Source organism: Echinops telfairi, unplaced genomic scaffold, assembly GCF_000313985.2.
Source record: "Echinops telfairi isolate 266 unplaced genomic scaffold, ASM31398v2 ScPeMD7_4225;HRSCAF=4972, whole genome shotgun sequence".
Classification (NCBI taxonomy): Eukaryota; Metazoa; Chordata; class Mammalia; order Afrosoricida; family Tenrecidae; genus Echinops; species Echinops telfairi.
This window is the reverse complement of record NW_022108124.1, coordinates 15,828,660-15,845,727: the sequence shown is the minus strand read 5'-3', so window position 1 is coordinate 15,845,727 and position 17,068 is coordinate 15,828,660. Positions and strand designations below refer to the sequence as shown.

Here is a 17,068-nt window from a genome sequence, read left to right as displayed (position 1 = left end):
TCGTGTTGGAAGTAATTTAGCAAGAAACTTTTTCAACCATTACCAAGCTCTTAAAGGCTCTAGGCTAAAGAGAACTTCCCAGCTGATAGTTGCCATTTTCACTTCGTATTGGCCCATGCAGCCCGCCACCACACCCTCCTTCCTCTCTGTGTTTAAGAGTGAAGTCTGGGGTGACTGTCATAGCTTTCGCTGGGAAGCAGGACTTTAAGAATATATGTTAGGGCACGTATGATGTGTATTAACCTAATGTTTGTTATATTTCCTGTGCCCTTTTCAAAATGCTGCTTGATTAATGAGTCGAGGAAGAGGATTTTGGGTGCTTGTTCTTAAGTTCTGGCCTCATTAGTTTAAAAAATGCAATGGTTGTTCAGGGGGTATATGTCTCTATAAGCATTACAATTCACAATTTCACATCATAGAAAAATACATGTTTGCTAGTCATAACATCCCATTCATGTTATGTCACTTTATGCTTCTTAATAGCTCATGGATTCTATGAAAAATCACGGTATTGTGGTAAAACACAGCAAGGCATTTCTAACCATTGTTAGAAATTGTGTTCAGATATAATATGATGTTTGTGCACGTGCGCACACACGAGGTGCTTCAGAAAGTTCACGTGCAGTGCAATGAAGAGAGAATGGACTTTTCCCGCAACCATTCTGAAACTCCGCGTGTGTGTGTGCGTGTGTGTGGAAACATTGGCCACATGTGTTCAATTCAGTGACGTTAATTACTGTATATACCCAAGTATAAACCGACCCAAATATCAGCTGAGGCACCTAATTTTACCACAAAAACTGCATAAAAAATGTGCTGAACAACTCGGCTTGTCCACGAGTGTATGCGGGATTTATGCCATCTTGTTTAACCATGACCACTTTTATTCCAGATAGAAGCTTTTCCAGGGCAGGCCTTACGGTTTTTCTCTCCCTCTTCTACCTCTTTCCACTCCAATTGCTTAATTTTTATTTTTTTATGAAAATAATGCATAACAAGACACATGCTGATTTCACAATTCCGACACTTACAATTCAGTGAGACGAGTTACCGTCTTTGATACTGTTTTCCAAATTACTTCGCACCATCATTAACGTAAACCCGCCACCTAACCTTTCACCAACACCAACTTGCTGTTGCCAGTTTTCTCTAGATAGGCAATGGCAGAGGAAGACGTTAGGAGGCTGGCAGGAGTTCTATGACAAAGGCAGACAAACCAGTCTCCATGACTCTGAGACTAGAAGAACTAGAGGTGTCCAGCCACTGCTGCCAACTGCTCTGAAAGAGATCACAGTAGAAGGCCCTGGATGGAGCGGGAAGAAAAACGTGGAACAAAACAGAAGATCATGAGAGGTTTATTGGTCACCTAGGGACTGGGGAGACCCTGAGACTATGACCCTTCGCCCCCCCTCAGGGCTAGAACTGGACTCCTCCCCCTATGTTAGAATAAGCCATCGGAGACCCAAAGGGCAGCATTTACCGGAGGACAGGGAGTGATGAAAGGAGGAGGAATGGCAGTCAGGACACACAGGGCGAAGTGGGGTCGGGGACGGCACCCTGAGGGCATTGCAGGACACGAGTCCAAAGCAAGTGTGTATACCATGTAGATGATCCTCTTTATGAACCTCCACTCAAATCACAGTGAAAAAAATTCAAAGTAAATAAATTGATGAGCGCTTACTGCTCAAGGCAGATAGTCTTTCTTAATTAACTGAAACTGTTGTTTGGCTGAACGATGACTCGAGGGGATCATCCGATTTAGCTTTCCCACCCCGTCCTTTGAACGGTGCTGTCAAGGGGCTGGATGATAACATGATTCGGATGGGATTTTTCTACAAGAATAGAATCAAAATGATCGTATGTCACACATCACACGTATGTGCTGCCTATCTTGGGCCTTAAGATCATTATTAAAGGACGCATTTCTTGCCCTCTGCAGGTTTCTGTTATACGTCCATGCTAGCTGCTTGATACACATCAGCTTCTGTTGTATAGGAAGAGAGAAGGAACCCATATCGTTTTAAATATGATAACGATGCATTTCCTTTGTGCTGCACAAATAGTTTACTTTTCTATTTGCCTTTTCCTCTCTCCCGCCTCCTAACAAAACACACATTCATATCCTCCGTTCTGTGACTTTGTGCACACTTGTAGCTTGGAGCTCTTTGCCGCTCCTTTGAGAGAGTGCTGCTTTTGCTTCTGAAGAGCACTGACCCTGGCCGGCGAACAGCTTCCTTTTGCCCTCTCCATGGGAGCCCGTCTCGGCCTCACCCCTTGCTCCTCTGCGGAGGCTCCGCCAGATGGTCTCTGCTGTTCCTTGCTGGGCTGCAGTCATCTGTGGATTTCTGCCGTCCTGCCCTTCATTCCTCAACGTTAGTCAGCATTGGGAGAACCCTCAGCATGCAGAAACTGATAACCCTGTGGGAGGAGACCCTCACAACACTCTCCCGCCTCTCAGCTCCTGTGCCTTCTCTTTCCTCGCCCACTTGTCTTCCCTTTTCTTAGCTGCCTGCCTACATCCTTAGACCCTTGAACCCTTATTGGCTGCAGATCACTGACTGACTTGGTGACCGCATGCATGCTTTGTACCCCAGGGCTTTTAATGACTGAGCTTTAAGTTTTTTTCTTACCAAACCTTTCCTCTGAGGAACCTGCGAGTGGACTAGAACTGCTATCCTCCCAGTTAGCAGCTGAGGACATTAACTGTTTGCAGACTGTCTGTCTGTCTGGCTTCTACCCCTGATTTCTAACTGACTTCCTCTGCTCTCCAACTCCCAGGTCGCTACCATTCCTTGGAGACTCACACTGGTCCCCGTCCCTGTGCTACGTGACGCTTCATGTTTCCCTAACTTGGCTTAGAGATGCTGGCTGGGCATCAGTTACTCCTAGCATATACCCATAACTGTCTGCTCTTTTTCTTCTTTACTCCATTTTCTTCTGCTCGCGTCCCCTGATCCTGGTTAAATTTAATTCTCCACTTACCCCTGCTTTGAGAGGCTGAACATGGTTGGAGAAAAATGCAATGGAAATGACTTCTGTCACTTTAAATTCACGAATGCTCATCTCATGGTAGCCATCCTCACCGGCCGGAGTCTCTGCCTCCTTTTCCTAATGTATATACCTCATGCTCACCTGCGTGACTGCTCTGGCCTTCTCTCCATGAATCGGTAATGCCTCAAACTCTGTTCCTCGCTCTCTGTGATTATTTCCTGTCATCCTGTGACCGCAGAGCAAATCTACCTGAAGATGTTCAGCTGAATACACTGGTGCAACATTTAGTAGGCATTCTCTTTAGTGAAATAGGTAAGTATAAGGAAGAAACTAAGCTAAAAGAAACCACTAAATTCACCATCCACATAACCCTGGTTTACATTTTATAAGAGGATAATCCATATGCATATTTAGCAAATTCTAACAGGACATAAAGCAGAAAATGAAGAGTAGAAACCTCCTCTCTCAGCATTCTCACTGCTAGTAGTTTCCCCGGATGCCATCCTCACAAGGGCATTGTTCCCCTCACCAGTAAATGCGCTGTTTCTTCCTCGTTTACGGAGTAATCTATAGACACTTCAGTACTCTCAAAATCTCTGAGATTTTAAAAGTTCAGGTCCTAGTAAAAATGTAGGCAATAAAAGTTAGTTGCCTATATTGCAATTTGGGGAAACCAGAACTCTCTCAGCCATATTATCATGAAAAGCTTTATATTCTCATTAGCTCAGCTTTTAAACTCTTTTTGTTTATTTATTCTTTGGCAAAATGAGAGAATCTAACAAATTTCTTATTTTCAGCTTTCAAATTGCTGCTGCTTTGTTCTGAGAGAATAAATGGCTTTATTTTAAATGTACTGTGTGCTTTTTATTTAAGTTATAAAATGCACATGCTTTGGAAGATTACAGAAAATTACAGTGGCATTTGAAGAAATTAAAATCACCCTAATTCCCCAGAGACAAAAATAGTTAGGTTTTCTTACAGTAATTTCATTCATGTGTATGTATTCGTATGTATAATAGCCTACTTATGTGTATGGCCTAACATATGTATATAACATACCAACACGTACTGCAGATTTATATTGCACTTTGACTCCATTTAACATCGGATCATAAGTATTTTCCCATGTCATTAAGAAATTCTTTGACCTTTTAATGGCTGCATTATGTTTCACTTGTAGCAATTTTATGATATTACTTCAATAAAGCTCAAGAATTATTTGTATCTATTTTATGCAGTTTAATGCTATTTCAATAAAGCTCAAGAATTCCCCAAACAATATAATTACATATGGACATTTGTATGCATGGTTATAACTATGAGGGGGCTCCAGGAAGCTCATGGAAAAATACCATTACCTTTTAGTTCTACTTTTCCATGAACTTTTGGAAGCTACTCATATTAAAAATAACCAAGGAAATGGTAAATTTGTGATGGTGGCTATCCCTGGAGGAGTGGCAGGTGGGTGGGATAGACTTGCATGTACAGAGAGTAGATAGTGCCTTCTTGAATGGTGAGCTCCAAGGGTTTATTGGTTAGGCTTGAAAACAAAGGTGCACATATTTTCATTTGTATATGCGATCTATATTTTCTCTTTATTTAAATATTATAAGTAAAACCGTTTGATCTGAACAGAACGACTTCTTGATCTCAGCTACTTGCTTGCTCTTACATGTATTTTATTTCGGCAGTATTTTATAGTATAGTCTGGCTATTTCCTATCACATATAAAATACTACATGTGTATTATGTAGTATTTATGAGCTAAGGGCAAGAACTCTGTGGCCCTGTTCCCACCGAGCACTGACTTGGAGCTCTGGCCTGCTCTGCTGTGTAGTGATTGTTCACGTCAGGGTCACAGTACCAAATTTCGCTAGAGCAGTTACAGAAGACAGTCTCCCAGGGAGCTCCAGCCTCAGGAAGCCGCAGCTGAGCAGCGCAGACTTGTCTCTACAGTAGTGCTTGGAGTCTTGCAGTGGCTGAGGGAGCCTGCTGGGTGGGAGCTCAGCTAAAGAGGTTGGTATTACCTGTAGCGGGGTTATCTAACCCATTGAGTCAGAATTGACTCAGGTTGCTTTGAGTCAACCTCCCAAGACAAAGTAGACTTGTCCCATTGGATTTCTAAGGCTGTAATTGTCATGGAAGAATGCTGCCACAGTTTTCTTCCACGGAGCTGCTGGTGGATTCGAACCACGTGCAGATTTGGCTAAACATAATTACCCATCAAGGAGCCCTGGTGGCATACTGGCTTATGTGTTGGGCTGTGTGTGTTAGACTAAGTTGAGTAGAGAAACAAATCCAGTGACACTCGTGTGTAAGAAAGAGCTTTATACCAAGAAGCAATTGTAGATCAAGGAGACATCCCACCCAGCCCAGTCCTGCTCAAGTTCATAAGCCCAATACTAGCTATAAGCCCCTCATCAGACTCACGCAGCCACATGCAATGACGCAGAATGCAGGGACATCACAGGCCGGTGGGGACAAAGTCGTGTGGATCCAACGGTGGCGACTGCAGCATTCGGGGTCAGCCAGCAGGAAGGTGAAGGCAGAGAGAGGGGGGAGGTTTCCAGACCCTCCTTTTGAGAAGGCCACGCCCATCAGGAGGCACCATCAGGTCTTGACCTGACTGACAGGCTAGACTCCACCCCTGCACTTTTATATATCTTCAAGATGACACGAAATTATGTAACTGCCCCAGGCTGCTCACCACAAGGTCAGCAGTTCAAAACCTCCAGCGGCTCCGTGAGAGAGATATGATGTCTACTCCCATATAAAGTTACAGTTTCAGAAACCCACAGTGACAGTTGTACTCTGTCCTGAAAGGTCACTGAGTCCAAATTGACTTGATGGCAGTGAGTTTGAAAGAGAGCTTGAATAAACATCCTTTAATTCCTTTACTGCCTGCTGCTTCCGTGGGCATTGATTGATTGTCCAAGTGACACGAAATCCTTGACAGCTCATCTTTTCTTTGTCATTCTGTTGTTCATTGTGGGGAGTTGTGTTCTCTTTACGTTGAGTTGTAAGCCATATTGAAGTCATTTGATCTTCATCCGGAAGTGCTTCAAGTTCTCTTCACGTCACCAAGCTAAGATGCCCTCAGCATCCACATTGAGCACGTATAAGGAAAGAAGTCAGCCCTGACACACACAACGTCCCTTTGTTCTCTTTGAGCGACTGCCTCTTGGTCTCTGCACAAGTTCCTCAAGAAACTCCATGGTCTGGAGTTTCCCTTCTTTATAGTACCCTCCATAATGCCTTCTCACAGCCAATAAAACATAGGCAAACATCCTCCTGGTATCCTGTGTTCTTCACTCCCAACCCAGATCCACCCGATAGTAGCAATGACACCCTGGTTCCATGGCCTCTTTTGAATCTAGCCTGGATTGATGACAGGTTCCTGTCAGTGTGCAGCTGCATAAATTTTTTGAGTGATTTTAGGTGAAACTCTATGCATGTCTGTTATTAGGCGAGACCAGGAGCAGTGGTCTAATTTGGAGACAGACGTGGAGAGATGCACTGCTGTGTCCCAGTGCACTCTGTCCTAGGGTAGCTAAGGCTTCGCGCTCAAACGCCATTCTCATGAACCCCAAGTGAGTGAGTTAGCAAGTGGAGACGTTACCAGAAATTGTTATATATCAATTGAGTGATCCTTGCCTTTTTTCAGGGTGACCTTTCTGTACTCACATTAGTATTTCAACATGAAATATCTCAACATTAAATCTCATTACTAGTGATTTGTATACCTTAGGATGATTATCGTAATTTATGTGTAGCGTGTAATCATGTTTTTAAATATTAAAATCTTGATTTGAAAGTCTTATCTACATTTTAAATGCATTAAAAAAGTAGTATTTCATATTGTCCATGACTTATTTCTTTAAAAATGACAGGTATAATTTTGGGCAACGCAGAAATGAACTATATTTCATTTCAGAGTTATTTTGAAACATCCATTCGTTGATATGTTTACTTTCTTTACAGAGTCATATTAAATCAGTAGACTCAGGAGAAACTAACATAGATGGAGCCATAGGTGAGTACACCCTGAAGCATACATGTGTGTTTGAAGTGCTGTTACACTGTAGTTCAGGACAGGCACAAATGAACCTGTAATAATTAACTGTATTCCTAGGACTCACGGCATCAGAAGAATTTATCAAGATCACGTTGTCAGCCTTCGAAGCAATAATACAGTATCCCATTTTATTGAAAGACTATCGCTCTACGGTGAGTTTTAACAGCTTTTGCGAAAGCATTTTTTTCATTCACTTGGAAATTCTGTATATAAAGAGACCTAGTTTTATAGCTGCTTATTCGTATATCAGGAGCCCTGGTGGTATAGTGGGTTATGTGTTGCGTTGGGAACCATAGGGTCAGCTGTTTGAAACCACCCGCTGCTCTTCAGGAGAAAGATGAGGCTTTCTACTCCCGTAAAGAGTTACAGTCTCGGAAACCCACAGAGGCGGCTCTCCCTTGCCCTATCGGGTTGCTGTGGGTCAGAATGAACTTGATGGCAGTGAGTTTGGTTTTGGTATTCCTATTGTATTAGTCTAGGTGCTTTAGAGAAACAAATCCACAGCAACCCATGTATAAGAGAGTTTTATGTAAAGAAAGTGTGCATCAGGAAAACATCCCAACCCAAATGCTGCCTAAGCCCACAAGTCCAACCCATTAACCCAACACCAGTCCACAAAGTCCTCCACCTCACAAAACAGAGGCAATGATGCCAACTGCACGAGGAAAGCTGAGTCAGTGAACGAATAAGCATCTCAGCACTACCAGGGGTCTCCACACGGCTGCTCCAGCACCCAGGGCTACATCGGGATTGGTCCATGTAGCTCCTCCTTGGGGATGTCTTGTAGGAAGTCAATCTTGCAAGCTGAAGCAGGGAACTGCTAAGGCAGCTGCACCCTGGTGCTACCATCACAAAGCAAGAGACCCGAGAACTAGAAAAGCGAGGCTCACCACCCATTTATCCCTCCGCCTTTCAATTAGCCCCACATCTGATTATCAGCCAGGTTGGCACAATTAACTAACTCAACTATATATTCCTTATAATGAAATAAGTATTCAGAAAAGCTGTCTCCCTCCAACCCTCATCCCCAGCAGGATGAATATAGGAAATTCCTTCCCGCCATATTGACTTGGTTGGGGTTTAGCTTTCTTCATTCATTATTCTATGTACCTCTTGTTTCACACCTTCCTCCCACCCTATCCCTCCTCTCGCCTGCCTTCTCTCACTTTCTGCCTGATGACTTGCCATCATGAATAGTATAAGCCTTCAGCAAGGTTTCTCAGCCACAGCGCAGGTGACATAGGACATGGGGTAATGTCTCTGCTCTGGAGTAGGTAAGGGGCCCTGGTGGGGCTGGTCAATTTTTCAACCCCCCCAGCCCCTCTGCGGGAGAAAGATGAGGTGGTCTGCACCCGTAAAGGTTATAGCCTTGGAAACCCGATCCAGATCCTGGCAGTTGGAATGGATTTACTGGCAGTGGGTTTTGTTTTGTTTTTCTTTTATGGAATGTATAAGTTATCTGTATCACCTGGTGATGGAGCTCTTCCTTCACCCCTACCCAGATCGTGGCAACCAAAAATGTCTCTACATGTTGCTGAATGTCCCCGTGAAGGCAAAATTGCCCCCAGTTGAGGGTTCCTTCAGGGCACTGGGCTCTGGCTTGGGAAGAGGAAAGAAAAGACTAGCCTTGTGTTTTCCTAGGAGCCCTGATGGGGCAGTGTAAGCACTTGAACATAGCCCCAAGGCTGGCCATTCCAGCGGTTCTCACCCTGTGGGTCACGACCCCTTTGGGAGGGGGGTGGGAACAACCCTTTTATAGGGGTCACCCGGTTCATCACAGTAGCAAAATGACAGTGATGAAAAAACAACAAAAATAATGTTATGGTTCAGGGGGTGGGGTCACCACAACATGAGGAGCTGTTTGAAAGGGTCATGGCATTAGGAAGGTGGAGAACCACTGGGTCATGCCACTTCGCCAGCCAATACCTCCGAGAAAGGTGTGGCAATCTACTTCTGACAGGATTTTCCGCCCTGGAAATCCCAGGTGGCAGTCCCACTGTGTCTTGAACGCTTGCTAGGAGTCAAAACCAACTCGATGGCCAGGAGGTTGGGTTCTCATGAGCAGGAGGCTCAGAGAAAAGGATACAAAGAGACAAGGGTCGCCGGTGTGAAATGCCAAATCGGGTTTCACCAGTTAGTTAGTAGCTGTGACATTCCTAGACACAGAGTGCCATGCATCCCCCCAAACTGCCATTCTCCCCCCACCTGACCACCCACCGAAGAGAGCTCACTTCCGGTCTGGGCTTATAGTATATTCATACTCTGAAAATTAATCTCCCCAAATGCTAACTTCCCATTTGTAATGCATTTGAAATTATTTTTAAAATTAGATACCATCAACTAAGTTCTGGGGTTGCCCGTGTTAAACTAGTTCAAGTTTTTGTGGGATACTATTTAGAAGAGTAACTAACTCCCATGGATTAGAATATTCACACAGGAATAACATCACCTTCCCAGGAGGCAGGAAATGTTCCTGTGGGGGTTTTTTTTTTTTCACACTTCTTTAAAAGTGACAGAAAGCTTTCTTTTCCAGTTTTTATTGGCTTACTTTAAGAAGTTTTCTTAGCATGTTATCCTCTTGATTATTATTTTTTCATGTTCCCATTCTGATCACATTGCTTTTGCTTTTATGACTGGTGGTGGTAGTGGGACAGGAGGGGTAGCATTTCACACCGTGAAGCACACATGGGGTGAAAGGCTTCTTTCCATGCCCTGCAATCGAGATAACTACTTGACTGCCATCTGGTGACCCTGAGATCTGCTCTCAGCAGCCCCGTTTGCTTTGGTTACTCGCAGTCCTTTCCCTCCCAGAAAGGTGCCACTCTCCCCACGCTCAGTGATCACTGCCTGGCGTTCCTCTGTCAGCCCAGGTACGCGTTTCTAAATGACCTAGCCTGGTACTGCCTGCTTTTCATCGTTGTATCAATGTGATACGTTTTCCCACCCTAAGGAATCAAAGGTTTATCTTTTTCTCATGGACAAGTGAGTTTTGATCTCTCATCCTGTGTATTTTGCTTTAAGGTCTGCTCTGCCAATCTTAATGTACTCATCTAAACTTTCTTTGGGTTGATGTGTGCCTGGTAGATCCGATTCAAATTCTTTTCCTTTCAGGATCTCTGCCTTAGTTTGTGGGGACTGCGTAGCCGAATACCGCACTGGGGTGATATTCGAGAGGAGGACTGGTTCCTCCTAGCGCAGGACCCTGCGAGGTTTGATTTAGGACGCTGGCCCTTAAGGGACGTCTCCTTGCCTGCTCTTAGGAGGGACACTGGTCTTAGCTTCTATAACCCCTGTATCCTCAGGGCTGTGGAAGTCGCCACATAGCATCTGTCTTTACCCTGTTTGTTCCGGATTCTCTATGTGTCTGATCTGGTTTTCTAACTAACTCCAAAGTTATTAGGTTAAAGACACATCCAACATTAACAAGACCTCATTAACCCAGAAATGGGGTATTACATATACAGGTTCAGATTTCAACACGTTTTTGAGGGACACGGTACAACTGACAACAATCTGTTGTTTCAGGTAATTCTATGATGTTTATTAAAAACCTATCATGAATAGTCTTTCAATTTTCATTGGAACACGTACTCCATTTACAGTCAACACAATGATTGGTATGTTTGGATTAATTCTGTCATCTTTAGCTTTGTACTTGTCATACATATTGACTGATTATTTTATTTGATCTTTTTCCTCTGTGTAAGCTTGGCATGTATATAATTAGGGGGCTTCAAAACATTAGTGAAACAAATTTCATTGACTTTTAATCATTTTTACCATGATCTCTTTGAGGTCCCTTGCCCTCTTTGTTCTTCTATTACTTCCATGAAATTTATATCATGCATGTTAATTTATTAAAACGTAAAGTTAAAAAATACTACTTTTCCCTTGGGTAACATGTTATAGGAAATGCAATGAAAAGAAAATGGATTTTTCCTTTAACTTTTGAAACACCCTCCCTCCCCCCTATATTGTTTGCTTGATAGTTTTCATTTGTTCTTGTTTTGATTTGCATCTCTCTCTCTTAAAAGAAATATGTATATATGTACTTTATTGTTCTTTGGGGGAAATAGGTAATGACAGTTTTCATTGCTGTTTATTTCTCTCTCTCTTATTACCCCCACCAGACCTTAGTATTGCTATTTTAATGTTTACTTAGATTTGCCCACATATTTATGATTGTCTTTGTTTTTTCTTTCTTCATTTTCAGTCCTTCTGTCTGTGTTCGATTTCTCACTGAACTCAACAGTTTTCTCCAGCGTGTGTGCTGGTGGCAAACTCTCTCTGCTTTTGCCTGACGATGAAGCCCGCATTTTTCTTGTATGACGTCCTGCTTGGAGGTCTTTCTTTAGAGCTCTGTGAAAGGCTCATTGTGTTCACACCCCGTATGGTTGCTCTAGATTAGTTAGATGTTTATCTCTCTTTCAGTTTATCCTCAGAAGATCATCTTTTCCCCCTGTTCCCTTTAAAGGCTTTTCAAAAGTTGTCCTTTTTTGGGGGTGGGGGGCACCTTCTCTATGCTCTAGCTAAATGTGCACTTCCTTTTATTCTCTTTAGGCTCCTCTGTGTATCTTAAAATGTGTGGATTGTCGTTTATCATTGCCATTTCTTTTCTGGAAAATTCCCAGCCATTTATCATTGGGGTTTTCTTCTTTCCTTTCCTGTAGCTATGCTTTCCACGCCTCCTTACAGTTTGTTTTTTAAAATAGATTTTGTCTTCTTTTCTTCCTTCTCTGTCAGTGTTATATTCTAGATGATTCCATTTGATCTACTTCTATTATCTATTGGGCCTAGTTTGCTGCCAAGTAACAACCACAGAGTTTTGAATTTTGTCTGTATTTTATAAAATTTACATAAATTCTGCTATTACCAGAAATTATTTTTGTTCCTTCTTCTTCACCTTCAAGTATATTGTGTTGCTTTTCATGTTTCCCGGGTCCCTGTATCTATTTTCCAGTTATTTATTCACGGACACTATGCCTTGATAATTCCATCATCAGAAAACAGTGCTAAGGCTCCTTTTGTCTGGGTGTCTGGTACAGCTTCTATCCAGATTTGCTGCTTTCTTGCCCCTCTAATCAGAGGGACCTAATACTAGTTGCTGGTCTTTGTCCTGGGGAGATATTCTGGGGGGCTCCCTGAGATGTATTACGGAGTTTCCCTTCTCCAGAGAGCCTTTATATTTGCTCTGTCAGGCACCTAGGGTCCCTGACAGGGCTACCCTAGACAAAAGTCATCTCTAAAGAGTCCTGAGCTTGGCAGCTGGTCTCTCTATATAGGGTGAAAACCCCTGAATTTAAAGGCGGGGCCCCCTAACTTCCCAGGGTGCTGTTTCAGCAGTGCTTCGGAGAACGAGTGTGGAGGAGTTGGCAACTAGACTTGGTTTGGCACTGCCTTTCCGGTCAGAGGAGCCCCTGGTGGCTCAATATACTGTTAACTGCCAGGTCAACGGTTTATGGACAAAGATGGGGCTTTCTACTCCTGTAGAATTTCCGTCTTGGAAACTCACAAGCACAGGTCTACCCTGCCCTATGGGGCTGCTAAGAGTTAGCATCGACTCGATGGTAGTGAGTGTGGTTTTGCTTTGGCTGATCCAATACCCCCTCTCCTCGGCATGAGCCAGGGTAAGGAAGTTCTAATGTGCTGGGAGGGCCTGGGCCCCCCCCCTCTCGCTGGCTCCCCCGGCTCCAACCGGAGCCTCCTGTTTGTATCATTGGCAAACACATCTGCTTGGTTCTCTAGTGACCAGCCTCCCTTCACTGTTTGACCTGACTGTTCCCCAGTCCTTTCGATCCTCCCTGCCTTCAGGGTTTCGATGCGTTCTCTTTCCCTTGGCATGTTTGGGACCGCTTTCCATGGGGGATGTCGAGCAAGGAACCGAACTCAGCATTCCTAGAAACACTGTCTGTCACGGTCATTTTTAGGGCGATGATTTCTCAGCCTCCCACTTCGCTACTACTTGTGCTCGTGTTAGGGATTGATTCTTTTGTGTATCAGGCCTTCATCTCCTGGCTGATTTGTAAAGATCAAGTGTTTATAAATATCTATATTTACATTTAAATTGTAATTTAGTAAGTGTATTTTCTAATTATGAAATGGTGCCATACTGAGTATTGAAACCAGAGCCTCATTTAGGACAGATGAAATACCATTGCAACTTCCGGACCTCATAAAGAACACTTCTCAGTGCTCGCTCTCATAGGAAAGCCTCTAATTGCCTTTCTTGAGCGTGACTAGAATACACAAAGATGAAGCTTCAGTTCTCGAAGGAATATAACGTTGTTTGAAATATTAGCGCCAATGGTGTTCAAAGATCCCAATCAATACCTTATCAAACGGAAGTGGCTAAATGCATTTCATTCTTGCTGAACATAAGTGCTTAACTAAGATTTTCTCCAGCAGTTAGACCATTCAGTGCCTCAGAGTTGGAAATCGCCCATGTGGCCAGTGGAGCAGTCAAGAGCACTGTCTTGGTTTGGTGTGTTGGGATACTTTGTTTCCATTCTCAAGGGCTTTAGAAAAACTTACTTTACAAAACGTAACAGCGAAGACGAAGGTGATAGCTTTATTAGAGAAATCTGGCAAGAGTAAATATAATTCACCCCAAATAATTTTCTTAACTTTGAAAAAATAAGCTAAACCTTAATACCTTTGGTGAAAAGTTTTGTTTGTTTTATTGCAGTGAATTTTTAAACTACAATCCTGAAGGTAATAAATATTGAGTGATTTGACTAATTAAATCAAACGTCTCAGATAATCCTGCCTGTTAGTGAAGATGTAGAGCAGAGGCAACTCTTGGAACCTATAGACTTGAGTGCAGATTTACACAGCTACTTTGGAAAGCTATTTTGTCATAGCTAGCCCAGGTAACGTAGTGATTACACATTGGGTTGTGATCAACAAGGTCAGCAGTTCTAAACCACCAGCCACTTAGTGGGAGAACGGTGAGGCTTTCTACTCTACCTATGAGGTACAGTTGTGGAGGTATAGGGCCAATTCTACCCTGTCCTATAGTGTCACCATGAGTTGGAATCGACTCGATGGCAGTGAGTTTGTTAATTGAAACTAAACATTTGCACATAACACAGCAATTGTACTTATAAATGTAGCTTCAATAGAATTATGAACTTATGTTTGCCAAATCACATATGAACAAGAATTTTCATAGCCTAAACTGGGAACTCTGCATACCCATCAACAGTCTACTAGAGAAATAAATTGTGACATTGTCATATGTTGGAATACTATACGGCAAAAAAAAAAAAATTGAATAGTTTACAGTTATACCTAACAACATGGCTAAATCTCTTAACTTTAATATTGTGCTAAAGATAACAAGTAAAAAATGTGTTTTCTATTATTTCAACTGCATTAAATTAGAAAACAGAGACAATCTATTTCAAGTCAGGGTCAGTGGCTGCTCTTGGGTGAGTAGACTGCAGGGTGCAAGTGACTTGTGAATGTCCTGCTGGTGTCTTGTTACTCGATCACGTGTGAGTTACGTGGATATGTTCATTTTGTAACAATTTAATACATCCTGTAGTTCATAGTCATATACTTTAAAATGTATGTATGCTTGAATCTAAAAATGTGTACATTTGAAAATAATGTTGTTTAGGACGTGGTAACCATAAGTCTTTTCTATTGCTTAAGTGATCAGAATTAGTTCTTTTTCTTGTCTAGCTAATATCTGTTTGTCTATTACCTGTTTTTCTTTCATCTGTCTTTTATGGATGTGCAGTCATAATCTGTATTAATTTCCTATTGCTTCGGTAACAAATTATTAAAAGCAGAGTGACTTAAAACAACACAGATTTATCATCACACAGTTCTTAAGGTCAGAGCTTTGAAAGCCATCTCTCTGGGCTGGAATACAAGTGTTATCAAGGTGAAGTTTGCTCTGGCCCTTGTAGAACTTCTGTTTACTGGCTTGTTGCTCCATTCTGTCTTCAAAATCAGCAGCGTAGCGTTTTCACATACCTTCCTCTTTCTCCTCTCTCCGGCCTCTGCTTACGTGACCACATCTACTTCTCTAATGGCAATTCTCTCTGATAAGGAAGCTTGGGATTACCTTGAACCCACGTACGTAGTTCAGAATAATCTCATACCAAGGTTCCCAGCTGCATCACATCTGCAATGTCTCCTGCCATGTAAGCTGTATTTTGACAGGTTCTGAAGATTAGTAAGGGAATTCTGGTATGTGGTTATGTGTTGGGCTGTGATTGCCAGGTAAGAAGTTCAATACCACCAGCCACCGCTCTGTGAGAGAAAGACAGGGCCTTTTACTCCTGTGAAACGTTAAGTCTCAGAAACCCACAGGGGTAGTTCTTCCTTGTCCTATAGGGTCACTGTGAGTCAGCGTTGACTCATGGCAGTGAGTTTGTGATTCATTACTGTGGCATACTGAAATTTAACCAGTGCACGCCCTGTGAAGTTGTCTCCCATGCCCTTGTGACATAACCCCATCGTATTTTGAGCACTCTCTTGCTGACACAACAGGATTTTCTAGTCTTGGCTTGTAACTACTTGAATGTACACACATCCGTACATATGCACATACACACACTCATATATATCTATGTGCATGTGCCCACATATCAGTGATTGTGCATATGTATGTCTGTATCTCGATATTATGAGTTCACACTCATATCTTCCCATCTAATCCTTCCTCACAGAATTCTTTTTGTGTGTGTGGCTTTTCTGTATCACACACCTAAGCCAATACCAAAAAACAAACAAACAAAAACACCCTAATGAGACCAAGGTTTGTTCTGCAGAACGCTCCCCTATGCACCATCCTCTCACTGCTGCCCAAGGCTGAGGACACGGAGTTAGCACTGTGGTCATACGGCATTTGAATTCCCCTCTTCCTCCTTACCTTTTCCTGTCACTGCGGTACTGATTTGAAATAAATTGGGTTGATTTATTTTCATCTGCTTTCAATGTTCTGTTCCCTTCCTTGCTGATTAGAACTTTTTGAATGTGTAGAACAGTAACATGCTCCCCCAATTCGAGATGTTAGACAAAGATATGCAAATGGGCTCCCAAAAATTCACAGAAAAAGAGGAGTAAAATGATGGCAATTGCTCTGGAGCTTCCTGTAGCAGTTGCACATATACCTGTAACTCCATCGTTAGTCCATCTTCCCTCACTTTCCTGTCTCTCCATCTTTCTTGTTTTTCCATTTACCCTTTCATTGTTTCTTTGGAAAGAGAGGATATGTTTTGTTTCCTCCTCTTTCTTACACAAAAGGTAACATACTGTGTTTTTTTTACACTTGGTTTTTATTTTAAAATGTCAGAAATTATTCCGTAACAGCCCATTGAGATCTTCTTGATTAGAGCACCATAGAGCACTATAGCATTTCATTAGAGGACCCTGCTGGTGTAGTGGTTCTGAGCTGAGTTGTGATCCGCCTGGTCAGCTCCCTGGGAGAAAGACTGGGCTTTCTACTCTGGTCAACAGTCCCAGGCTCGGAAACCCGCAGGCGCTTGCTGTGTGTGGACTCGATGGCAGTGAGTACGGCCTTGTGTAGTAAGTGTACCCTGGTTTGTGGACCTACTCTCCTGTGTGTGGACAGTGAGGCCGTTTCTAATATTTTGTCAATACAATCAGCACTGCAACAAATCTACGTGCCTGTAATTCCCAGCTGTTGGGGGTGTAACTTCAGGGTGTGTTCCGCTGACGGTGATTGGGGATTGAAGGGTAAATACTTACCCATGTGGGTGTGGATGTTAGCTGTTGCCAGAATTCTTTACACATGAGCCTACCATCTTGCGTTCCCATCTGTATTATGTGAGCACACGTACTTGTTCACAGCCTTACCAATGGCTTGTACCAAGTGTTTGCATTTTTGCCAATCTGCCGTGGTCCCAGGGTTTCCTCAACATCCTTTTAGCTATTTAATATTGTAAAGAGACTTAAGTAACTTTTTAAAGTAACTTTTTGTCCAGTTTTTCTAAGTTCTTCTCTTCAGGAGGTTTGCTCTGAGTGACC

At 42.8% G+C, this 17,068-nt stretch overlaps 1 protein-coding gene across 1 annotated transcript in view; it reads left to right on the top strand.

Moving 5' to 3' along the window:
* The window catches only part of ULK4 (unc-51 like kinase 4), a 606,607-nt gene that overhangs the window by 149,174 nt on the left and 440,365 nt on the right, over positions 1-17,068 (top strand). The window contains exons 26-27 of the mRNA XM_030886939.2: positions 6,973-7,024; positions 7,124-7,218. Of these exons, the coding sequence (XP_030742799.2) occupies positions 6,973-7,024; positions 7,124-7,218 (147 nt within the window). The remainder of the gene's footprint in view (positions 1-6,972; positions 7,025-7,123; positions 7,219-17,068) is intronic.